The 25,011-nt window shown below is 64.3% G+C and overlaps 4 protein-coding genes across 4 annotated transcripts; all 4 read right to left on the reverse strand.

The window, feature by feature from the left end:
- Window positions 1–2,898: 2,898 nt before the first annotated feature.
- Window positions 2,899–3,594, reverse strand: MNEG_1491 (hypothetical protein; the record flags this gene model as incomplete). Its single annotated transcript, XM_014050022.1, has 1 exon — window positions 2,899–3,594. One exon carries the CDS (start codon window positions 3,592–3,594, stop codon window positions 2,899–2,901), a length of 696 nt encoding a protein of 231 aa, XP_013905476.1.
- Window positions 3,595–4,626: 1,032 nt separating this feature from the next.
- Window positions 4,627–13,315, reverse strand: MNEG_1492 (RNA-dependent RNA polymerase 1; the record flags this gene model as incomplete). Its single annotated transcript, XM_014050023.1, has 17 exons — window positions 4,627–5,120; window positions 5,395–5,752; window positions 6,101–6,203; window positions 6,541–6,644; window positions 6,920–7,216; window positions 7,646–7,753; window positions 8,067–8,318; window positions 8,642–8,839; window positions 9,135–9,269; window positions 9,497–9,747; window positions 9,919–9,955; window positions 10,242–10,487; window positions 10,803–11,039; window positions 11,407–11,588; window positions 11,803–12,085; window positions 12,414–12,570; window positions 12,924–13,315. 17 exons carry the CDS (start codon window positions 13,313–13,315, stop codon window positions 4,627–4,629), a joined length of 3,834 nt encoding a protein of 1,277 aa, XP_013905477.1.
- A 2,452-nt stretch (window positions 13,316–15,767) lies between these two features.
- MNEG_1493 (hypothetical protein) lies at window positions 15,768–18,759 on the reverse strand (the record flags this gene model as incomplete). Its single annotated transcript, XM_014050024.1, has 7 exons — window positions 15,768–15,854; window positions 16,190–16,246; window positions 16,561–16,647; window positions 17,098–17,247; window positions 17,564–17,677; window positions 18,085–18,159; window positions 18,472–18,759. The coding sequence occupies 7 exons, from the start codon at window positions 18,757–18,759 to the stop codon at window positions 15,768–15,770; spliced, it is 858 nt and encodes a 285-aa protein (XP_013905478.1).
- Window positions 18,760–20,738: 1,979 nt separating this feature from the next.
- On the reverse strand, window positions 20,739–23,413 carry MNEG_1494 (hypothetical protein; the record flags this gene model as incomplete). Its single annotated transcript, XM_014050025.1, has 4 exons — window positions 20,739–22,043; window positions 22,318–22,681; window positions 22,925–23,238; window positions 23,375–23,413. The coding sequence occupies 4 exons, from the start codon at window positions 23,411–23,413 to the stop codon at window positions 20,739–20,741; spliced, it is 2,022 nt and encodes a 673-aa protein (XP_013905479.1).
- Window positions 23,414–25,011: the final 1,598 nt, after the last annotated feature.

Consider the following 25,011-nt stretch of genomic DNA (forward strand, 5'->3'; position numbering starts at 1 on the left):
TCCAGCGGTCAGACGAGAGCCAAAAGACAAACAATGAAATCCCCAGCGTGACCGAAGCCAAGGGGACGAGACGCGCAAAGTGCCAGAAGGCCTCCCAGACGGCGGCGCCGCCGCCAGCGTCGCGGCCGCCGCGACCGTCGCTTGCACGCCTGCGGGCGGCCCGTGGCTGCGGCTTTGGCGGCCGCGGCGGCTGCCGCAGCTTCCAGAGGACTAACAGGGCAAAGTAGAGTAGGGACAGTAGCAGGGCAGCGGGCGCGATGGTGCCCTGGAGGCCGCAGGCGAAATGGTAGTAGGACGACTCCTCCTCAAACTCAGCGGCTGTGAGCGTCCAATAGCCCGGGAACAGGCCAAACACAAACATCCAGTCCCATGTCAAAAAACATATAATTTCATGGACATACTGTGCAAGCGGGGGCCAGCCGTCCTTGCCCCTTTTCCTCGCACTGGGAAACTCGTCTATCGTGCGTCCGCCGCCGCCGCCGGCGTCGCTCGCCGATTGCAGATGCCCCCCCGGGATGTTCAGCCCCGCCGCCCCGCCGCCGCCGCCAGCCCCAAACCAATGCTGCGACGGCAGCCACTGCACAGAGAACTCGGCGCCGCCCAGCTTGCCCCCCTGTTCTGGGAGTCGCGTGTCGGGGCAACCTTTGTGAGAGCGGTAGCTGCCCACGCTTTCGACCGATGGCAGCGCAGCAAGCCGCGCCTCGTCCCACCAGCCATTGCCGCCCTCCGCAGCGCCGCCGCCGCCGCCGCCGCGGCCGTCCTCGGCGGCCGCCAGCAGCTGCCAGGTAGCTACCGCCCAGAGGTGGTGGGTGTCGCAGGTGCTGCGCTTGGCCCACTCGATAATCTCCGTGCGGCCTCGGGCGCTCGAAGGATGTGGTGCGGCCTTAGTAATGCGGACCACTAATCTATTGTTAGAGTTTATTGAACGAGTTGATGAAAGTGTGTCGGAAGGGTCTGGATCGACGTCCAAGGCCAAGCCCATTTTGTGGAGTTGGATGTCCATCTCTTCATAGCCCTCAATCTGATTGAGTGGAGGGAGGAAGAAGCAGAGGTTCAATGGAGAGGATGAATCATGGAGAGGCTGTGGGGATGCACTGGTTGATGAGTCTGTGCAGGATAATAGCCCAGGAGGCAAGAGAGAAAGAGAAATGGGATTGTCCGGTTCGGGGGGCAAGGTAGGGCGGGGATGTCAACAATGGGCGCGAGCGTGCACGTGCAACACCAACACAAACTGCCAGGCACGTCGTCGATGTGCATGTCGCGCTTGGCGCGGGCGGCCCCTGACTTGCGTGTCGCAACCAATGAACAATACACGGTGGGTTTGAATGAGTATATACAAAGCAAACAGACATTTAAACGTCTAAACAAAATTGCTGCAAATGATGATCCTTGTAAGCACGGCGCAACAAGGGCTTCCACGCAGCGCTCCGGCCGAGCGCCGGTGCAGCGCTGCGATGCAATGCGTCTGCCGGCCGCGCCACCATCGTCGCGGCCCAAGGCGGGGGGGAGGGGGCGTGTGCGCCCGGGGTTGGCACGGGCGTTTGGAGGCTCACCAGCCCTAGTAATCCACTGTGCATTTGATTCAAGATCAACGCGTACCGCCCCTCCTCTGTATCGTCGACCAGCACCTCCCTCCAGTGTGCCAGGACCCGGTGTTGCATGCGCGAGGCCCTCAGCAGGTTTGACGCATACTCGTCCCTCGAGAGCGCGAAGGCCAACGTGTACGTCCAAGCTTGCTTCATTTTGGCCGCGCCGCCGGCCGCGGCATGATCAAAGAGCTTCGTGAGGCCGGCGTCGCTGCTGCTCAAATCCTCAAACGCGCGCCGCTCGAACCCCATGGTTGACGGGAAGTGGACGCCGGCGGCGGCGTTCATGAATAGGTGCAGCGCTGCGGCGGCGCGGCTCGTCTGCGGGGCACGGGGTGGGGGCGATTGTGCAGGAGGTGACTATTCGTGTCGGTGCGTGAGTTCGAGCGCATGCGTGCATGCGTGTGTGTGTGTGTGAGAGAGAGAGAGAGTGAGTGTGTGTATGTGTGTGTATATGTGCGCGCGCGCACTCTGACAGTGTGCGAAACTGTGCGCAACCGCGCAGTTGCAAGCGCCGGGGAGGAGCTGGTTCCGCTGAGCAGCCTCACGAGCAAGCACATGCAGAAGAAAGCAAGCATGCATCAAGCCAATCCTTGAATCCTGCCCCCAACACAAACACACTCACAGACACACATACGAGTACACACACAATCACACACATACAAATGCACGCATAAGTGCTCAAACTCTCCCTCTCACACACACACACACACACACCTTTGCAAGCTCCCTCAACCCTATGCCTGCCGCCTCTGCTGCCACCGCCTGCTGCACAGTTACCAGGAGGCGCGTGTTGTGGGGCAGCAGCGCCCACACCGCCGGGTCCTCCAGCAGAAGGTGCGACACGGGCGGCACTGACGCGCCCCTCCTCTTCCGCAGCACAGCTTGGAGGTCGGTCCTGCGGGCGAGGGGCCGGTCAGCGGCGCCCAGAGGGGCGTTGGGAGGGGGGGGACATTCGCTGGGGCTTTCGAGGGGGGCAGGGCTTTCGGCCCCAGTTGAGGGGGCGCGCTGCTTTGTGCAAGGGCGGGGCGTCCATCGTGTGTGAGGGGCGCCTGTGATGAAAAGGGGCGCCGTCTGCCCCTGGCCTTCGCACCAGGCAGCGATGGCGAGTGCTTGCACCAGTACCTGCCGGGGAGGGGGGGTTGGGGGACGAGGTGGCGCAGAGGGTTGGGGTGACGGGGGCGGATGGAAGACGAGGGGGCGGTTGGCGGGCGACGGCTTGCAAGGGCTCACGCCAGCGGATCTTTCATCACGGTCCGCAGGCCGTCGCTTCCAAATGCCTGCCGGCGCGACCGGCCCGCCTTAGAAGCCGCTACAAGCTGCAGACCCGCGGACGGCCCCGCGTTGGCTGGCTGCCGCCGCCGGCGCGCACCGCGTAACGCCTCGCAGAGGTCCCTCTGGTGGCCAGATCGCCTTCGAAACTCTCCTGCAGCTCCCACCACCCGCCGATGAAGTCAAACAGCGCCAGCGACGGCGGCGCGCGCCGCGTCACGCCGGGCACGGAAAAGTTGCTCGACACAGCCTCAAACACGCCGCGCGGCAGCAGCGCGGCCGCGTACTCGCTGATGCACTCGCAAAGGGCGGGCTGGGCGTGGATAGTGCTGATGGTGGTTTCCGCCGGGCCGCCGCCGCCGCCGCGCGCCCAGCGGGTGGCGAGGCGCGGGTGACGCTTTGTGGCCTTTGGGCATGCGGCAGCGCGCAGCAGCAGGCCGACTGCATGCTTGGCGAGCGGCGTCTCTGGCGCCTCGCCGGGCTTGAGGATGCGCACCGCCGGCTCGCGGCCAATGCGCCACTGCCACGGCAAGCCGCGGATGTGCTCCATGCAAAGCGGGCGGATGCACCTGCCCCCTCCCTTCGCGACGCCGGTGCACGCGGCCGCGGAGGCCGCGAGCGCCCGCTGCTCGGAGGTGCCGTGGTTCACGTGCTCGCAGTCGTCGTAGCCGTTGAAATTGGAGGACCCGCGGACGCAGGCCGCAGCGACGAGCAGCAGCGCGGCGCGCAGCAGCATCTCTAGCTACGGCGGGGACTTCAGGCAACCGCTGCACGTTGCGTGGCGCCCAGGCCTAGTCAATCAGGAAACCAGTGCAGGTTTGGTGAGACAATGTATCGGCCATGACACACTTGCTGCAGACGGCAAGATGACTGGTGACCGCGATCTGCTGCTGGCATGGACGATCTACGGTAATCAGCGGAAACAAATCTTGATGGAGTACGCAGGCTGCTGCCGGTCGTTCAAGGAACCTCTTGTCGTTTGTTGAACAGGTGCTACACTCAGAGCGCGGGCTCAATACATACCGCACGTCGCAAGCTGGAGTGACATCGAAACATCTTTGATCTTCCTTTTTTATCAAGAGATGGCACGGGGATGTGGGCCCATAATGCGTGAAGAAAGGGTGTCACTTGGAGGCCTCGAGCAGCCACCACCAATTCACAGCGGGATGTGAGCTGCTCGGTCACCGGGGCGAGCCTGAATTCCACCGTCCAGCTGGCTGCTTCACTGTCCATAAGATTCAACGCAATGTTCCGGAATTTGAGGTAACAAGACCAACGCCGCAGGCGGGGGGAGCTGAGGGCCCCTTGTGCCTCTGCAGCTGCCAAGCGGCCATCCGCTCGAAAAACCAGTAGCAGGCGTGACGTCGGGCTTGGACGAGCGTGCCATGCCTGCGGGCTGCTATTTACCGATACGCATTGCTGGTGAGACGGTGACGGCCGACTACGACTCCAAGGTAGTTGAGGTACCGTCAACTGTACATTCATGTTTATACCGTACTGAACCCACAGCTGCAAGGAAATGTCGCGCCTCATCACAGGCCCCCTCCGCGCCCGGTTGCAACGCAGTCCTTGGATGACACTCTGCTTCGGCAGCACTCTTGCCTCCTTACAACGAGAGAGGGGCTGCTGACGCCTTGCTCAAACAACAAACATGTTCAGTCCCACTGGTTGGCAATCTTGCTTGCATCGGAATCTATTCCACCTTGAACAGGCGACTCGTGAACCATATTAGTCTCCTTGAAATTCCAATGCGACCAGCCCGGCATTATCAAACCATTTCAGAAACCTCGGCCGCCACCACCCACACAAATGCAAGCCGCGCAAGCCGCATGCGCTCACGCACGCCGCCGACGGCGTCCCCCTCCCCCTCCACCTCCTCCTCCTCCTCCCTTGACCCCCTGACGCCCTCACCCCCCTCGCTTAGGCCGCCCTCCTCACTCCCGCCGTCCTCGTCGCCAACCGCCGCCCGCCAGTACGCCGCCGCAAGCGCGCGCCGCTCGCCGGCGCGCCGCGCCAGCGGCCAGCGCCTCTCCAGCTTCGCCTCCAGATCTCGGCCCGACATATCGTGCAGCGCGGCGCCCCCGCCGCCGCCGTAGTGCGGCTCCTGCCCACCTGCCGGGCCGTCTAGAAGCTGCAGCACAAACTCCCGCCTCGCCCCCGCCATCAGGTGCGCCACCTGTCTCTTCAGCTGCTCGCGGGCGTCGTGCTGGCGGCGGCGCTGGTGCGCCGTGCGCGCGGGGAGGCAGCCGGTCAGCAGCTGCCCTGCAGGACGTGCGCGTGCGTACGTACGTGCTTGAGAAGTTCGACTTGGGTTGGCAGGCTGCTAGACAATCAGTTTGGATATGTATACCATACATATACACATATACATATAGGGTTCTGCAATTGGATGTATGTATATACAAATACACATAGACCTGTCCAGGTGGCAGTGGCATGCGGACAAAACGTGCTGCCCGCCATGGCCGCCCAAGCCTCAAAGCGCCCACTGAGTCAGCGCTGCGTGCCCCAGGCACCCGGCTGCTTGTGCACTCACCCACGTCCGCGGCCCTCCACTCGTTCATCAGCGACAGCAGCCGGCCCTCGAAGCGGCTGAGCGCCGCGTGCGCCGCCTCCAGGTGCGCCGCGCTCCCAGCAGCCACATCCGGCGGCAGCAGCGCCCGCCGCCACGCCGCCTCCCACTCCTCCCACGCCCCCTGCTGCCGCCGCCACCCCTGCACGCCTTTGGCCGCGCCCTGGCCACTGCCGCTTGCGGGCTTGCCGCCCCTGCCGCTGCCGCGGCCCGAGGCCTCTGCGTGCTCTTTGGCGGCGTCGTACATCCGCCCAATGACTGATTCGGAGTGGTAGGATGGCTTGCGGCGGTTGTCCATCCAGTGCGGCAGCTCGTGGGCCACCTATCAGGGGGGAAGAGCATCAGGGCAGGGCGGGCAGGGCAGCAGGGCGGGCCGAGCAGGCGTTGGATGACACAAAAACGGCCATCTACCGGCTGCCTGTGATGCATCTGCCTGCAAAGTCCCGCTGTCAGCCGACTGACCGCTGCACCTCCCCTCCGCAGAGTGCATGCCATGGATTGGATTTGTCAGTGTCGGCCGCCATCAGCACTCGGCAGCGCACTGATGAAGGGCTATCTGGGGTCTATTCTGGAAGGCGTTGCAGCAGCAGCAGCAGCAGCAGCAGCAGCAGCAGCAGCAGCAGCAGCAGCAGCAGCAGCAGTGTGCAGCATCCACCCACCACGCACCCACCAGCTCGCGCTCCATTTCTGCCGGCACGCCCGATTTTGGGAAGTCGACGGCGATCGAGTGGAGCTCTGCCAGGCGCAGGCACTCTGGGCAGCCGGGACCCCCCCTGCTACTAGCCACAGGTGGCAAGCGAGCAGTCAGAGCGCGAGGGAGCGCGCCAAGCAAGGGTGGGCGAGGCGCGCACCCAACTTTCGTGCTCGAGCGTACGCAAAGCTGTGTTTGGACCGCAACAAGCCCGGCCAGGTACATCACTGTAAACTCCCCATGTGTCATGTGACAAAGCAGCTGCCTGACAAGAAGCAAACTGCCAGGCAACCGTGCATTTGCCAGGATCATTCACAACGTCGGCCGTGCTTGATGCCGCAGTATGAGGCCCCCATACATCCAGGAATGCACACGCACGCACACATGCACCACACACACACACACAGTAACCTGGCCACCTGTCAGCGTGCGCCAGCCAGGTGTTGGCGATGATCCCGAGGCTGTCAGTGCGCGCAGAGTTCACAAAGTGGTCCACTAGGTGCCGCACCGTCACTTGGGGCACCTGCAACAGATAGGTAGATAAATGGTGCAGCTTGGTGGGGCAAGAATGAAGCGTTTGGGCCGCCACGTGAGCGCGCAGGTCGGATCCTTACTGGGGCACGCATTGGGCCTGTGGAAAATGGAGAGTTGATTCCGTCTGCATGCCAGAGGAAAAAAACGGGCGGCAGATCTCTGAGAAATCAACACACACAGGGGTGGAGCGGCCCGGCCCTGTGCGCGGGTGACAGTGCGACAGTCAAACGGTCAAGATCGCAATATTCGCACGCGAGTGTGTACCTCGATCGGCTTGGGGGCAGTGTAGTCCATCGGCGTCTGGTTGCATATGCCCAGCAGCCGCTCGTCCCAGATAACCGCATACAGGTCCCCGTCCAGATCACTCCCCGAGAGGCACGACGTCAGCGGCCGCGCGCCGCGCTGCGAGAACACCACCACGTTGGTGTACGCCTCGCGAAGCTCCTTGGAGCCGGCCACGGCCTCGACGGCGCGCACGTCCCCGGGGTGGCAGACGGGATGCTTGGCGAGGACGACGCGGCCTGTGATGACCTGCGGCTCCGCGCCGCGGTTGGCCTGGACCTGGTGCGTGTGGGTGGGTGGATCGGTCGGGGGAGGGCGACCGCGGCGGTGGGGTAGAAGTTCCAGGCTGCGACCCGGCTCGCCTTCTGCCTGGCTGCATGGCTGACAGGCCCAGGCGCTGCTGCCCTAAGATCCATTTTGATGCGTCTCGCATCCTGCTGTGGCTTGCACCATCACCTTGGCGGCAGCTAAAAACGCAGCAACGGCCGGGCTGCCGCTGCACTGACAGCGTTTACGTCTCATCAGTGCGGCGTGACGTTCCACATCGAACAGCCCGATGGCAAGAATGCACTGGCTTTTTGTAGCACAAAGAGGGCAGCGGCACCAGCCGGCCAACCCTGCCTACACCTTAAACCCTAAACCCCAAAGCCCCAAACCCCTAAACCCTGACTAGTGACGCGACGACAGCCGCCCCACTGCCGGCCCCACCTGCACGAACACCTGGCCCTCCTCCAGCTGGTCCAGCTCATCAAGGACGCCCATCAGGGTCACCCCCTGCTCCACCGGGATGCGGCACTTGGTCTCAAGGTCAAGGCGCTGCGGGCCGGGTGTGGGCGCAGGGGCAGGGGCAGAGGCGGAGGAGGAGGCGCGCAGGGGCCGCCTGCACTGGAATTATGAGTGGGAGTGCCGCTGGACGGACCCCGGCTTCGCTGCTGACGCCAACGGATTATCACGTGCCAGCGAATCGGTGAGAATAGTTTTGGCTGGCCGCGGCTCGTTGACCAGGTCTGACCAGGTTAGACCAGGTTTGACCTTGATCGCCTTTTGATGCCCGGCGCAATCGACGTACAAACCCCTGCTGCTCGCCACGGGCACTGCGAAACACACTGCGAAACAGAGTGCGCCGCACCCACGGCGTGCACGGGCGGCAGCCGGGCAGCCACCCGCCCACCAGGTGCCGCTCCACAGCTGCCAGGCAGCTGCCCATCAGCGGGTCCATTGGCAGCCCTCGGTCCCTGCAGGCGGCCAGCAGCGCCACCATGGGCCCCAGTGCAGCGGGGGCGAGGGCGCCCAGCGTTGGCAGCGCCTGGACTGCAGCCGAGGGGCTGGCTGTCAGGTCGTCTAGGCGCCGCAGGTATGCGGCCTGCATGTCCAGGAAAACCTGAGCACGGGGGTCACCGGCGTGGAAACAAAGGCGGGATAGAATTGGCAGGGGCAGGTGGTGGAGGCTGCATCCACGGGAGGTTGGTGACCTGGCAGTGGCTCGAGCCGGTGGGAGCGCAGTAGTTGCGGGTTTTGCAAAGGGATCCTTATTTCAGTGCTTTTGCCGGTTTCATCGACAATGTTGCCAATGGTCGCTTATGAGTTGGCAGAGGCGTCTACTTGAGGAGCCGTCCACCTGCTCACAATTCCGCTTAAGGCTCTTCCACTGCAAAGGGCAGCCGGCAGTTTGAAACGCGAAATTGCTTGTGCCGCCGCACGCACCTGGGACAGCACGCCGTTGTGCTGCAGCAGCAGCACGAGCTGGCGGTTAAGGAAGCACAGGATCGGCCTGGCCACGCCCACCACCTCCAGCCGCGAGTGGGTGCTGCCAAACTTGGTCATTGAGGGGCGCGTCTGGAGGGCGCGGCCGGGGAGGGAGGGCAGCAGCGACAGCATGCCCTTGCAACCCCCGAAGCGCACCTGTGTGTGGGGGCGAGGGGATATAGCGTGTTTGTGCAGCAGCGCTGTGCTGTGCGCTGCGAGGCAGACCTCCAGTCCTCAAGCGTGCGCACAGGTGCTCCCATTACCTGACCACGGTCTGAGCCAACCAGAAAAGCATCCAACGGCTCGCAGCTGCACCTCATCACTGATCACACTGGCAGGTGCAATCATCGGCCCCGATGGGTGGCCCCCCAGATTCTCATGCACATGGAGGGATGTGGCACACATGTGCACCCCTCCGCTCTGTGCGAGCCTACAGCAGGCGCCAACGCACCTGCACAGCAGACACCTTTGGCGCATCTGGCGGGAGCTCCATCTCCAGGAGGACCTCGGACAGCAGCCCCGGCGAGATGCGCCCCACGCCGTCGCTGAAGCAGTATCCGTCATGCTCCACATCCGGGACCACGCTCTGCGTTTTGTCCGGCCGTAGAATTCCAGCAGAGCGGCTGAGATATGAGACGATGTGAGTGCCACGCAGCGCACCGGGCGAGCAAGCTGCGCTCGTCGCCGCCCTGCCGGGGGCTCTTAAGCGATCGGCGACCAACCTGCCACCCCACACCAGTCCAAGGTTGCCCATCGCAGGCTCTCCTCCTACCCACACCCCTACCCACACCCCAGGCTAAGCGCGAGGCTCACGTGCTCCTCGCCGCCCACCGCCGCCGCGTCCACCGTGGTGCTGAAGCACTGCCCCATCCGCGCCGCGCACTTTGCGGGCACGCGCTGGCTCTCCATAAAGTCCCCCATCCAGCCGCGCATCCTCGCCGCAAGCACCTGGGACGCGCCGCGGCTTTGGCCGGGGCCGGCGGAAACCATCCAGACGGCGTGGTCTCTGAGCTGGCTCGATGAGTAGGCGAGGAACACGTAGTGGCGGCCGCACAACTGGATGCCTGCGTAGGAGGCGGAGGAAAAGTCCCCCTTCAAAACTGGTGGCGGCAGCCGGGGCGCAATTCACAGAAGCTGGCAGGCCTCCAGATCCTGACGTGGCCTGTCTCGAGCCGCGCCTTTGCAATTTTGCACCCGGCTTCGCGCCCGCGTGCGTGTGTTGTGCCTGGCCCCACCTTCTGACAGGACGTTCTGCACCCGCTCGAAGCAGGCCTGGATGGTCGTGTCCGGCGTGGCAAACAGCGGGTCTTGAAGGATACCTGAGGACCAAAGAACGCAGGGGGCGGCACGGCAGCCGCAGCCGTCTCAGGAGCCCAGCGGTGATAATGCCGCAGTGCGGGGGCTGCTTCGCATACAGAAGGTCATAGCAAGCAGCTGCTCATGGGGGACGCGCCGACAGACGACTGCCCGCGCCTGAAGCCAGGTTGCTTCATTGGAGCGTCTCACAACTTCAAGTTGGAAGCTACCACCTCAAAAGAGATCCTTGGATGCCGCGCACGCTCGCCTCGACCCCCGCGGCTGCTGCGCCCATTGCAGGTGTGTTGATGGCGGCCGTCCCTGCAACGCGCGGGCGAGCCCAGTGCACCTTGCCCTGCCGGCGCACCTGCGCAAGGTCGTACGTGCTGAGCTGGCCTGCCCCGCCCCCGTCCGCAGCTGCGCAGAAGCTGCGCAGCACCCTGTTGGCCAGGTCCACCTCTGGCTGCAGGAAGGCGACGCGCGTGGGCGTCACCAGGATCCGCGGGACCTGCATGTTTGGGGCAAAAGCGGTTGCGGGGACGGTTTGGGAGCAAGGAAGGCTGTGCGCACGCACGTTGCATGGGCACTTACCCGAAGTGTCCCGCGCATGCACACCTTGCTGGTTGCTGATTGGGTCAGTTGATGGCGGGTGACATGCCTGACACTAACAAACCAACCCCTTGGACACACATTTACATTTTCCCCTGAAGGCAGACGTTGCCGTACCATTCCAGCCGCTACGCAAGCAAGGGGCTGCCCGGAGCGCGCATGAGCTGAGCGCCAACGTTGACCCCAGCCTACGCGCCTTGGCGAAGCCTTCCACCAGCTTCCCCGCGTTCAGCTGCCGCGCCTGATCGTCTTCCTCCTCGGCGTCCCCTTGGTCGCCCTCCAGCTGCTCTTCGAGCGCCGCCGCCAGGTCAGCGACCGGGCGGCTGCCGCTGCACAGCGCGGCCAGCGCGCGCCGCGCGGCGCCGGGGGCGGCGCTGGACAGCAGCTGCAGCACCTGCGGGTCTGCGAGCTGCCACTTCGAAGCGAGGCCCGAGGAAAGCAGCACCAGCCCCTGTGAAAGGGCAACATCGGCGGGCATGTCGGGGCCGCGGTCGCAGCGTGCACGCGTCGGATTCGAGGGAAGGCGCAGGCCAGGAGGTTGGGACGTGAGGGTCATTGTGTGTGGGGATGTGCGTAACAGACGCAAGGGAGCTGTGTGCCAGCAGTTCTGCACTGCTGGCTTGTACCGCGATTTGAGCTGCGCAGGACACACAATGCTCAATGCATGCAAGTAGCGGCAGGGCAAAAACCTCGCAAAATGGTGATGAAGGGCGGCAGCAGGACGGCTGCCATGTGGACTGGCAACAGCACCACCACACACCAAGTGCAACAAACGGAGCGACGGGCCATTAACGGAGTGCCGGGGGCGGGGCGGTCACCTGGAATGCCACTGTGAAGGGCAGCTCTGTCAGCTGCTGCTGCTGCAGGCCGTCGCTGCGCCACGGCCAGCCGGCCGCCTCGAAAACCCGCGGCTGGGGCGCAGCGGCGGCGTGGGCGGGCGGGCCGGGCAGCAGCAGGCCGAAGTGCTGCAGTCGGGCCACCGCGTCGTTGTCGAGCGCGGCTGCGAGCATACGTGCGGAGAGACAGTTTCGGCATCGCATCTCTCAACGATATGACATCACTTTACAAGACCAGGCAGCTGCAAAAGCCTGGGAAAAGCGAGCCGGATGCTGTTGTAGCAACACCAGAAACAGCAAGCGAGGCATCAGATAGAGCAATGCAATTGATTGGTCAAGGGTTCTGGGTTGAAGGGTGCGGCCAGTGATAGATCTCACCTGCAGACGCAGCCGACAGGGCGAGCTTGAATGTCAGGCAGCTGCCCAGCAGCTGCCCCTTTGTTGGATCCCCCATCCGCGCCCAGCCGCCGGGGTGGGCGCTGTCGGCCTGCAGCACCTCTGGCGGCGCCTTGAGGCTGAACGTCAGGGAGTGGCCGGCGCGGTCGAGGCGCAGGCGGCCGCGCAGCTGCCGGAACTGCGACACAAGGCGCTGCTGGCGGCGGTCCCCAGCCGACATGCGCGCGGTGAGGATGAGGCACCGCTCTGCGAGGCTGATCGTGAGCTGAGGGGGTGCGGTTTGAGTGGCGGCGGGGCAGGTGGGTAGGCCTCCTAAGTAATGGGGGGTTCTAGCACTTGAGGTGGTCAAAGCTGGGTGAAAAGCAGGTGAAATGGATGGTCGGCAGGTTTCTAAATACAGGAGATCTAACAACGGAAAGGCGCCGACCACAAATGACTGGGAAATGACAGGAGCTCTGTGGATGAGGCTGTAGCACAGGATCATGCACACCGGCAGGCCCCTTGCAAAGTCAGCCTTGGGCGCTCCATCACCGCCTCAACACGCCCAGGCGCGCGCTGCATACTGGCACGCGCACACGCGTGCGCCGCCTCACCTCTACGGAGCCAGCGGCAATGAACTCTGACACAAACGCGTCCCGGCCACCAATGCCGGGCACGAGGCAGCCCACACGCGCCTCTGTGATGGCGAGCTGCATCTGGCCCTCATCGGTTACGTACAGCTGCCCGCGTGCAGGGCGCGCGGGGGACACCCTGTGCGGCGGCCGTCGCGCCCAGGGGCGCGGGGCGACGGGGGCGGGGGGTTCCGATGCGCAGGTGCGGCCTCAGATTCCCGCTGCTGCCAGAGGCTTGCGTCTCGGTTCATTTGGATAAATGTAAGAATAGTGTGTCAACTCTGCGGCCGCGCACTGTCCGATGTTGTTGGCCTGGCCTGCTGTGAGGTCACTGGCTCGGCGGCACCGAGCGAGAAGAGCCGGCGGCAAACCCATTTACATGTAAAATTGTCATTAAAAAAGGGTGGCGTTTTGGAGCCACGATCGCACCTTTGATCCACTGCTGAGTTTTACGGTCAAGTCTGCTCTAAAGCAAGCCTTGCGGCAGCGCACCTGACTGAGCCTCTGTAGCCGACGTCGCCGGGCGCCGGCAGCACCCCGCGCCGCCGCGCGCTGCTGGCCAGGGCCAGCACCCGCTGGACTGCCGCGTCAGAGTCCATCTCGACGATGGCGAGGCCTGGCTTCTCCTCATTATGGTGCACCCCGAGCACGGCGCCCCCGCCACCAGCCACCAATGATTCGAAGAACCGCTGGATGCTGGGGGCGCCCGCGGTGTAATTGAGGCCGCCGACGCTGAGCTGGCGCCCGAGCAGCTGCCGCTCGAGCGCGTCCAGCTCGCGGAGCTGCCGCTGCTCCGCCGCGGCATCGGCGTCCGCGTCGCGCATGCGCCTGTACGTGTTGCGCTTGGCTCTGCGGGCCCTGGCGCGCTTGTTGCCGCGGCTCATCTTCTGCGGGCGCGCGCGTGCGTCGGGGCGAGGTGGGCGACGCTTGGGGACTTTTGCCTGGCAATAGGTAGCATTGGGTGTGTAATTTTCTGTCAATCATACCGCTGTTTATCGTAGTTGCAACGCTGCCAAAGGCAAGCACACGTGGATCTCGGAGGATCGTGGCGATTATCACGGATGAACCGACCTTGCTCTCGCAAAGTAGACCTGCCCTGCGCTCTGGGAGCCACGGCCGTGCAAGCACGAGTTGCGGTCTTACGCCATGCAGGGCAGCTGTTGTGCGGCGCCAGGCGCCGCTGGTCCCGCCAAGCATTCACCACCTGCACCCATCAACTGACAGCACAGGTACCAGACCTGGCACCGGGTACACTACATGCGGCGCTGTCAAACGTTCAGGACGTATCCCATTCGTTTGCACTACCATATGCCTTTCAATCACCCGGCTGCTCAACTTCCTACCTGATGGGCGCACCATTGGTTGTGACTCAACTCCCCGTATGTAGGCAAGTAGCCCGCTGCCTGAAAGCCGGGCGTCGTGGTGGTTTCAGACGTCCTTTCGCTGGACCCTGGTGCATAATCTGTTTTTTTACGCAGCACAGCAAGGGGGGTACTTTAGGCAGCAGTCACGAGGAGCTCGCTCTGATGTCAGTTGCGTTTGGGTGGGCCGCTGGGGTGATCATTCAAACGCATGAGCAGTATGGAGTCGGTGCAGGGGGGTTGGGGTTGCAGTGCGTGATATATTTCTGGCCAAGAAGCATCAGCTTGCGGCCGCGGCGGGTTTCATGGGTTTGCAGGCACAGCGCAGAGTGCGGGATCGACATTGGCCGCATCAAGCAGAGATGGCTGGGGCCAGGTGATGACTTTGGTGCCGCTTTCACTCGAGCGTGCAGAATCAACCCCATCTGCAGACTTCCACGGAGCCGAATGGGCAATGGGCTGCCAGCAGCAGCTAGTTTGTTGCCTGTCAACTCCGAATGTAGAGGTGCGGCAGCAGCCAGCACATCTGGGGCCAACCCCCGCCTGTGTGTGTGGGTGGTGGTGATAATCACTCCTCTGACCCACCAGGCACCACCCTCGTGGCATCAGGCTGCAGAGGACATACTCTTTGTTCAAGGGGCTGATATATATATTACATGCAACCAGATGACATCAGGCCCCCGCATGATGACGGGGTTCGGCATGATGGGCCTAACCGTATAGGAGCTCTTGCCAAGAGCCAGTGGCAACGGCCAGTTGGTGGCTTTGCCTGCAAGTGCACATGCATGTGCCGCGTGCTCGCCTGAGGCCGGCAATGAAAGACTGGATTTTCGCGTTGTATGGCGGATGGACCCGCAAGCGGCGGGCAATAGGGCGGACTGCTGCGGGCGCTCAAGTTCCAGAGCAACCCAGGGAGGCGGCTGGGGCGCCTGCGCGCGGTGCACTGGCGTTGCGCGTACTGCGCACGGCGCTGTGCCCCGCCCATCCCTGCTTTTTGAACCCTCCAGCCAGCAAAACGATGATTGTACACTGGCGATGATGAAATTCGTTCAGGTTTACGGAACTTCAGGGGGGAAAGGAGCTCAATGTGCTGATGTATACACGAGGCCGGGGCGGCAAGACAGGCCAGCCCCATTCAGCGCGGTGCAACAACAGCTGCTTGGACATAATAGCAGAGCGGCGCGCTGCTTGGACGCCTCGACCCCAGAACTTCGGGCACCAAGGGCAGACAGACCGCGGCCGCAGCCGCGCATGCGCGCCGCAGGGGGCCAAGGGGCCACCAGATCGTTCAACGTCACCAGAACGAGCGGCCTGCATGCGTGCAACGAAGAATTGTTGCCGGGTGGGTGCGGCGGCGAGGCACCGGGTTGGAGCGGGCTGCGCTGCTGGGGACTCAAGGCATACACCCCAGCAGCGGGACAGCGGGGCCACCCTGATGGGCACGGCCGCATGGCCCCAAGAGTTTTGGCTGTTTGCATAAACGAGCGGCGGTGATGGGAAGCGCGACATGGAGAAGAGGGCCGGTGCCCAACAAGTGGTGCTATGCATTTGTGCGGCCGCCATGACGGCATGACCAGCTCATCACTCATCCGGGTCGAGCGCAGGCCACGCGGCCGTCGGGTCGTTGGTCGGCAGGCCTGCCACGCGGGCAGGCGCACAGGTGCACCGCGGAGCCGAAACGCAATCAGGGGAAGGCAGGGGGGAAAACAAGCGGCAGGCCCCACGCGGGTGCCAAAGCCAACCTCCCCAATGAAAACCACACACACACAGCCGCACAGCGGTCAACATGTGAGGCCAAGATGAGATGGCGGCGGCCCTCACAACCGCGACCCTTCGCCCAAGGAAATGTGGTGCAGCGTCCAGCGCAGTGCGCGCAGATGCGAGGAGACGTGCGCGTAGACGGCCCCGGCCGTCGCCACCCGGGCCGCGCCGCCTGGCGTGGGTGTGTGTTTGTTGTATGTTGTGTGGGCGGGCGTCACCCCGCGGTGGTCATCTCACCGTATGACGGGTCCGCCTCCAGGTCAACCTCGCCCCCGATGTTGCGCAGGATCGAGGGGTTGGCCTGGGATGTTTGTGGGCGTTTGTGTTGTCAGGCAGACAAGGGAGAGGAAACACGCTTTTTCAGGACAAGTCCAAGGGCTTGCTGCTACGGGGGCTTGAGGTATGAGGTGGGAAACCCTGGACATCAGCGCGGCGCGCCGTGGCAGGTCAGCAGGTGCCTTGTGCCCCGCCAAGCAGCCGGCATGCAGCAGGCCCCAGGTACGCACAGTGGCAACCGCGCGCGGTGTTTGGGGCAAAGGGGGGTTGGGGGTGGTGCGCCGGCTGCCCGGGGCACGAGCGCCGCTGGCCTGCAACATTCAAAACAGCCCAAGGCCCAACAAAGTGTGTCCGCCCCACCTGCAGGAGCGCCATGGCATCTTCTTTGGGGAAGCAGCGCCGCAAGTTGGCCAGGGCCTGGGGGTACGGGTTGTGTGTGTGTATATATGTGTGTGTGTGTGGGCGCGCGCGCCCGCGTGTGTGTGCGTGTGTGTGTGTACGTGTGTGTGTGTGAGAGAGAGAGAGTGTGTGTGTGTGTGTGTGTGTTGAGATCCAGGTTTCAGGCTTTGTCAGGGCCAAGAGCGGCCGCGCCAAGCAAGTTGCCAACTGCCAGAGCAACGTGCATTTTTGTTCGGGACACGATCCATCAATTACGAAGGACACGATTCATACAAGTGTGTTGAGTGTCCAAGCCACCCATGCCTGATCGCGCCATGTCTCACGCCGCGCACCTGCTCCAGCTCGCGGGGGCTGATGAGGTCGGGCACCTCCTGCAGTATGGCGTCCACGTTGGGGCAGCGCGACAGCAGCGCCTTCACCTGGCAGGGGTGGGTTTTCGCGGGGTGATGCCGATTTGGAAAGGCGTCGCAAGGGGCGTTTTCGAAGGTGTTTCGAGACGTATTCTAACGAGAGCCAGGGATTGAGGGGGGCAGAGGGGAGCTGGTGCATGAGCAGTTGGCGGGTTGGTGTGCAGGGCGCAATGCTGATGACAAGATGCACCCTCAACATACACATGCACGCTTGCGTGGGTGCGTGCGTGCACACGCGCACGCATACACACACACACACTCTCTCTCTCTCTCTCTCACACACATGCAAGCACGACTACGTTCTTTGATACACGCACGTGTGTGTGCGCACGCACTTGCACATTCGCGAGTATGGAATCACTACATGACCAAGCGTGCACGCACACATGCACTGCACATGCACATGCACATGCACATGCACATGCACATCAAACTACACACAATCGCCCCCAGCCCCACCTGCCGCACGTCTTCTGTCAGGGCGCCAGGCTCCCGCAGCAGCAGCCGCGGCTGGCGGGATATCATGGCACCCAGGTCGGCCGAGGGCAGCGCCCCCCTCAGCGCAATAACTGTGGCCACCACGCGGCTGGTGTCCTTCAAAAGCTTCGCCTGGGGGTGGTGGCGATGTAGGGCAGGCGTCGGGGAGTTGCTCTGGACTCTGCTGAGGTGGCGCTGTGCCAGACGCATGAACACGTGCGTGGATCCAAAGGCAGACGGCAGGGAGGGACGCCAGGGCAGGTGGCCTGTGTGGCGTTGGCCCGCGCTGCGCCGTACGGCTGGAGCTACGGGAGCCAGGGACGGCAAGAGACCGGCGGTGGTAACGCACGCGATTGCTGTGATGCACGAAAATCACCCGACAAAGTCGAGCTGCAACAACCACACTAACAAAGGTACTGTTGGCACCCTCCCATTCATTCCCACTCACCCAGTCTGAGGCCTTCATTTTGTCGAGGTTTGGGGCCAAGCCAGGCACCAGGCTCTCCAGTGACGCGGCGTTGGCCCTGACGGCCTCGTCCGACACGCCCAGCTTGCGGCCCGCCTTTGGGGCCAGAGGGTTGAGAGTTGTTTGTACGGTCAGGGAAGGCGGATGGGCAGCAGGGGGGCAACGTTGCAATGTTGGGTTGCAGGTCCAATGGGGGTTGCTGGAGAATTGCAGAGTTTCGATGGAGCGACACAACCATATCAAAGCTGGAGTGCGACGACGCTAGAAGGCGCATTCGAATCACCACAACCGGCAGCATGGCAGCTGCCAATCAATTCATGGCTCGATGGCGGTCGACGCGTTTTGACTAGTCAGCATATGCTGCATGCGCATACACCCTCTAAATCGACACAACAGCCGAACTGACTGCATTTGCACGGCCGCCTAGCACGTTCAAACAGCTTGACAGACAGGTCAAGGCTGGGCGCGTCGCAGTGATCTCGACTGACTGCCAGCTAGATCACCTCGCAGATCTCCCGCAGCTCCCTTTCCCGCCGCTTCGCCGCGTGGTCGATCTGTTTGAACGGCTCCAGGGTCACCTGCGTCAGGAACGGCGGGGATTCGAAGGTGCAGACTTGTCAGGGGTGGTCGGATCGAAGGCAAGGTCAATATCGGCAGCGCCGCCGGAAGGGGGGATGCAAACGGTGCGGCCGGGCGACACGCGCTGGCTGGGGGGCGCTGCTCTGTGGCAATGGTTGACACCCCGCCCAGCGCTCCAAGCTTTCAGCGAGGGGGCCACACACGCACGCATGCGGCGCTACTGCCTCGGCTGACTGATGCCGGTTGTGGACAGCGCTCCGCTGAGGAGCCGCGCCGGCCGGCCCCGTCGCTCACAGCCGCAGCCTGCGGACCTTTGGGGTGTACAGGGACGATAGCGTGTGGTGCACCGACAGTAAGTTCTCCCACTTGTCGCCAAACGCGCCGCCGCCCGCCGCGTCATCATCGCCGCCGCCGTTGCGGCCCGGCGCGGCGCGGGCCACGGTCCAGCGCCGCGAGGGGGCAGCGGTCGCCGCGCGGCAGGAGCCGGGCGCCGTCGGCCAAGGGGCGCCGGCGCGGGAGGGGTGCGGAGCCGCAGCAGACGAGCACGCGCGGGGGCGCGCACGGGGCCCGCGCAGCTGCGGGGCGCCACAGGTCTGCATTGGGCCACCTGCGAGAGCGGCCGCGCCAGCAAGGCGCATCGGCACTGCAGGGTGTGTGCTCGGGTCGAGTTCGCCAAGCTGGCCAAATGCATTGCCCAGCAGAGCGGCTCCATGTGCCCTCCTCGCCAGCACCCAGTCCCTGTGAAAGACACTGTACAGTATACTTACAGAAAGCGAGCAAGCAGATTGTTTCGAAGCCGCGGACGTTGAAGCCTGGAACCAGGCGTGCCTGTCAAGACGACCACAAATACTCCACTTCAGCCTCCAGCACACCGCTGGCAGGTCCACAGCAGATCACAAGATCCAGTGCAGCTAGCTGATCAGCGCCTTCACAGCTATCCTTGAGCAAATGAGGCAGACTTGGGTACTTGATGCAGCTCCTTCGCAGCAGATTCAGCATGCCAGCATGCGGCAATGTGGGCCAGTCACATGCGGGTGGCAGGTGACTCGGCGCGAGTGTGCACGGGTGTGTGTGTCCCGCCGCCCTTGCCAGCAAGATCCAGCGATTGCGTACCCCAGCGATTGCGTACCCCTGCACACATGCAACCTGGCAGCTTTGTGGCTCTGGACGTGATTATGCCGGTCCATTCACAGCACTGACGCCCTCAGCGCATGTGGCGGGTTGGCAGCACAGAGCAGGATGAGAAAGCTGCATGCACGGATCCGAGGGGGGCAGCAACAAAAGCAGGGGACCTGAAAATTGATGTATTACAAACGCATAACATTCAACGGGATGCAGTGAGTCCGCGTCCACGTGCCCTTGACGGCGCGCTGGGCGGCCGGGCGGTGGAAGCGCGGGCAGCAGTGTGACGATTGGCGGGGCGGCGCATGCGCATGCGCACCAGGAAGCTCTATGGGACCCATTGCACGTGCGTTCAGTGTGTCGGTGCTGCATGTCAAGGCAGGAATTGACAGGCTGTCCAGGAACGGTTTTATCCAGGGGGCCAGATGCCAGTCGCCGAGGCAGGGAGTCGTAAAGCCCAGAGGTGGAGGGAACTCGCAGCAACGGCCAACAACACGGCGTCGTGACTAACAGGGGGCGTGCAAGGCACGTCACAGGGGCAGCAGCGCGCTTGCAACGGCGCGTGTGCACAGGCATGGAGAGAGGGAGGGGTTCAGCAGTAGGCACAGAGCGGCTCGATCCATTGAAACAGAAGAGGGGGTTAAAGCCAGGCTGGACAACGGACGCCGTCTCAAATAGAAGTGGGCGAGGCACAACCACTTGTGTGCAATGCGGGGTCTGGAAACCCGCCCACCTAAATCCAGCGTGGGGGAGGGGCGGCTATCACCGGGGTCGTGGCGCCTGGGGCGCTCGCCCGGCCGTCGCGCCGCCCATCAGACTCCCGTGGCTGAGGGGTGACGGTGGCTCGTCACCCCCCAAACAGGTGCGAATCTGGGGCACCAAGCCGCCAGATCAGGCACCCACATAAGGCAGCAAGCGTATGGGCTTGAGAGCTGCGGTCGAGGGACCTCACCCCCCAGTGTTGTGAGGGCGGCCCATGACAAAAAGAACATCCGCGGGGAGCATGACTCCACCCGCCTGCATGCAGCCGGCACGCGGGGCAGAGGGGCGGCTATCACCGGGGTCGTGGCGCCTGAGGCGCTCGCCCGGCCGTCGCGCCGCCCGTCACAGCCCCGCGTCCGTTTGGAAAGGCGAGCGCCGCTCGCATGTGCCCCACAAGGGATGCGCAGCACACTCGCAGCAGCTCCTCGGACTTCCCCTCCCTCTCTCATGGCCTCGGCGCAGCCGTGCAGCAGCGCACCGGTCCCAAAGCATTATTTGGTGAGGTGCATGTTGTGTGATGAGCGGACCACACGATTGGCAGTTGACTGGCTCCGGCCACAAACAACAGGCAACAAACAACAAGTGGGGCTGTGCCACAAGCAACAGCCACCAGGGCTGGGCGGAGGCGCATAGCTATATATGCTCCGCTGGGTGATGAGCGCCCAGCGCCTGACAGAAACTCGGCAGCCCTGCCTCACGCGGCCCTCGGCCGCAGGCAGGACGGCAGCAGCCGCCTCAGCGCGCCGCCGCCGCGGCTGCCACCCAACTCTGCCTCGCCGCCGCTCGGGACGGCCTGCGCCTGCAGCGCCGCCGCGCCGCCCTTCTGGCAGCCGAGCGCCGCCCTGAGGCCGGCGGCGGCCGCCGCGGCCTCCTCCCTGGCGCGCGCCAGCCGCTGCTCTGCGGACAGCGCCGCGCCCCTGGCCACCTTGTCGCACTTGTGCAGCGCGCCGGCCAGGCGCTGCGCGGCGGTGCGCTTCTGGGGGCCGTAGAACACCGGCGCGGCCGCCTCGGGGGCCGCCGCCGCCCGCGGCTCTTCCTCCCGCACCGGCGCCATCGCCGCCGGGTCCGCCGCACGCGCGGCCGCGCCGGGCGCGGCGTCGACGTCCAAGCTGACCGCGCGGCTGTCGCGCAGGCTGCTGCCGCTGAGCAGGCTCAGCCCGCGGCTCAGCACGCGCGAGAGCGCCGTCGCGCGGCCCGAGGCGGAAGCCGCGACCGCCGGCGCCGGCGCCGGCGCCTTCTTCGACACGAAGGCAAACGCGCTCGTCGGCCGCGGCGGCAGCTCGTCGGCGTCGCCGTCGCCGCGGGCGCCGCCGCTCCTGGCCGCCGCATCGCCCGCCTCGCCGGCCTGCGGGGCCCCCTGCTCCTCCTGCTCCTCCAGGCTGAGGCGGATCGCCTCCGCCAGGTCAGCGTCCTCGTCATCGCCGCCGCCCCCCAGCAGGCCCCGCCCCGGCGCCGCGTCGAGCGGCTGCGAGTCGCCGCCGCACGAGCCGCACGGCCGCCGCCGCAGGGCGGCCGGCGGGGCGTCTGTGTGGTAGAACGCGACCACCGGCCGCAGCCGCAGGGTGCGGACCAGGCGTCGGACGTCCTCGATGCGGCCATGGCCGACGACGTAGCACTCGGTGTCGTTCTGCACTATCCAGCGCCCGTCGCGGCGCGTGCAGGCGAGGAAGTGGTCAGCGGAGCCGAGCACCACGGCGCACTGCTCGTACTGCAGAGCGCCCCCGCTGCCGTCGCTGCTGGCGCCGGCGCTGAACCCGCCGTCGCTGCTCGCGCCGCCCGCGCTGCTGGCGCCGCCGCTGCTGCTGCCGCGGCTGCTGCAGCCGGTGCACAGCGGCGCGCCGCCGCCCAGCGCCGACGATGCGTCGAGGCGCTCGGGCATGAAGTCGGGCGCCAGGAGCGGCTCCAGAGATCTTGGCGAGATCTGGTTGGACTGGACGGACACGAACGGGATCTGGGCGACGATGGCGCTGCCCAGGGCCTCCAGCTGCACGCTGCCGTCCTGCGTGGGGGGGGGGGGGCGGCAGTGATGAGGGTTTTGGATCACGTGGGCATGGGGCAGTTGCGTGCTTGACGCACACAGGTGTCGATGGGAAATTCAAGCATGCAAGCAGGACAGTCGACTTCGGCAGGAAACAAAACAAACAGCGGAGTTGATTCTGATCAACCCTGTGTTGTTGTGTGCTGTTGCATTGCAACAGAAATTGAGGAAAAGACCGGCGGGACACACAATTGAGGAGCAGGCCAATTGAAGTGTTGCCGGCAGCCAAGCTCACCAGGCATGCGCTATAGCAGACCCGGCAGCCCTCGCCAAACAGGGGAACGCCCGCCTCCAGGCATGCCGCCAGCCCCGCCCGGCGCCCCTCCCCGCCGCCGCCGCCGCCGCCGCAGCCCGGCGGCAGCAGCACCAGCTGCCGCTGCGCCGCCGCCACGCCGCGGTTCGCGCAGCCGCGGTCGCAGAGCACGTCGCTGCGGCCGCGCGCCGCCACGACCTCGTCCAGGTCCACGCCCGTCTCCTTGGCGGCATCGAAGATTGCGTCCAGCGCGGCGATGGGGCAGCCGGGGCTGCCGGGGACGAAGCCCTCGTTGGGGCGGAAGGCGCCCAGGGCGCACACCAGGGGTTCCAGGGTGATAATCCGCCTGGGAAGGGGACGTAGGGGGCGTGTGGGATGGGGTGGCAGGTGTCGAGGTCAGGGTTCGCACGGGGCGCACGCATCAGCCGAGGATGTGGGCCGCAGCGACAGCGATTTTCATTCCCGAGTCGAGGCGGCCGACAGAGAGGCAGTGCGCGGTGAGGATGGCAGCGGCGTGGCCCTTTTTGCGGGGGCAGGCGCGCGGCGGCGTTCGCGCGCGAAGCAGCGAGCGGCGTGCCCGGCGGCTCACGTGTTGCTGCTGGGCTGATTCAGCAGCTGCAGGCTGCGCTGCAGCAGCTCGACGACGCGCCGCGCGGCCGCGGCGCTTGGGGAGGCGCCCTTGAACGTCTTGCGGGGCACCGCCGCCGCCGCGATCGCCGCCGCCAGCGGGGGCGTCGCCGCGATGGCCTGAACCACGCTGTTCAGGTAGCAGGATTTGATACCATTGCTGTTTTGTATCCCGGTGTGCCGGCAGCGATGCAGCGCCGGCGGCGCCTGCTTGTGGTCAACCTGCCGCAGCGCCTTCACGACGCGCAGCAGCGGCCGCTGCTCGTACTCCGCGGGCTGCGAGGGCAGGCGCGGCATCCGCAGGCGAGGGTGGTGCGCCGCGTCAGTCCTTGAGCAATATATACATCATATGCGATCATGACACACAACGTATGGCGCCACACAAAGCTGCCGTGAAGCGGGTATCACTTACCAGTGGCCAATTAGCGCCACTGCGGCCCTTCAGACCCATTTGAAGTGCTTTTAAGGCTCTCTTATACCCTTATATACTACTCGGAACGCCAGAGTTGGCTCGCTGCAAACGCAAGTGCGCGAAATGCCCCGTCCGGGATGTTACACGAAGGATAGGATGCAAACGAATTGCTAAAGTAAATGAAATTGCCGATGGTCATTTACGTGAACGACAAGAGGCATACGGCATCTCCTCTCTGGGCGCGCCATAGGCATGCACCGCCGGTGGTGCAGGTACCTACCTCCATGTGGCGCCGCAGCTGAGATCTGGCCAATGCTTGCGCTTGGGGGTCAAAACTCCCTCATCGCATGATGTGGGAGGATTATAATGTAAGATCTATGCACCACCAAACCGTATGACTGAGCGCCACTCTGCCCTGGCGGAGTGGTGCACTTGAGCGCTCCGTGAACTCATTAGGCTGCTGCAAACATTGCTTCCTTTTTGAATACTTGCCCCCAAACTGAGTGCTCAGCGCCGCAGACGGCTGAACCTCCAACACGGCATGCGATTGGCGCCCTGCGGCACTCAGGTCAACCAAATGGGGCGCCTGATATTTCGACACCTTTAAGTGTCGCGATCACACGGATCACCCAATTGAGTTTTTATTGGTGCCACTGCACGTATGCACCGGGTTCCAGGTCGCAACTTTCCATGACTCTGCTGGTGGTGCATGATGACGCCGGTGCGCACAAGCTTGACAGCCCGCGTGGGCGGCAACAAAAGCAGCCAGAGATTGGGCAAGGTCATCACGCATTTGTGTGCCTTACTCGCGGCTTGAATAATCGCAAACCCCACCAGCTGCAGCAATGCTGGTCAAAGCACATCGCTGTACTCCTAAATGGTGGTTTGCAGCTGCACCGGCCGGCGGTTCTCTCCCAGCAACAACGCAAAAAAAACATATATCTGAGCAATTGCGCATCAGCGACCGCTCAGACACAAACTGCAGTACTGCGCAGATGCTGTGTTCATTTGAATAATCAGACACCCTCAAAGAATCTTGCTAGGCAGTGCGGCAATCTTTCAGCCGCTGCGCAGAACGGCAGCCTGCCTGCGACGCAGCTACCCAACAACAGCTGAGGTGTCAGCACTCCTCGCCCAACACCGGCTCGCCAGCCTGCTCGCCCTGCTGCCCCCTGGATCAAGGCGCCGCCAGCAGCCGCAGCCGCCACCGCTCCTGCTGCTGCGCGCCCGCCGAGCAACAATGCCTGGCGCTTGCTGCCACTGCCGAGAGGTGCTTGGCCGCTGCTGCCAGGGTGTTTGGATGCGTGCGCTCCCTCTCAGAACACAGAGCCGCCGCGCCTGCTGCCCTTGCCCATCAAAACGGCCTTCGCCTCGTTGACTTTTGCGGCGATGAAGCTGCTGCCGCCTGCGGTGGCCGGGAGGGGTGGGGCTAGTCATAAAATGGGGTGTGGCGCGTGCGTGCGGGCAACGGCAGGGCGTCTCACACATGCCTGGCTGGCACTCCGTCGCCGCGCTTCGAAGCCACAACTCCATGCTGTTTGCGCGGGCTCACCGGAGTCTGGGTGGTTGGCGATCATGATGCGGCGGTGGGCGTCCTTTATCCGCTCCTCCGCGGCTGTCTCCCGCAGGCCCAGGAT

The sequence above is a fragment of the Monoraphidium neglectum genome (assembly GCF_000611645.1).
Source record: "Monoraphidium neglectum strain SAG 48.87 unplaced genomic scaffold scaffold00150, whole genome shotgun sequence".
NCBI classification, from domain to species: domain Eukaryota; kingdom Viridiplantae; phylum Chlorophyta; class Chlorophyceae; order Sphaeropleales; family Selenastraceae; genus Monoraphidium; species Monoraphidium neglectum.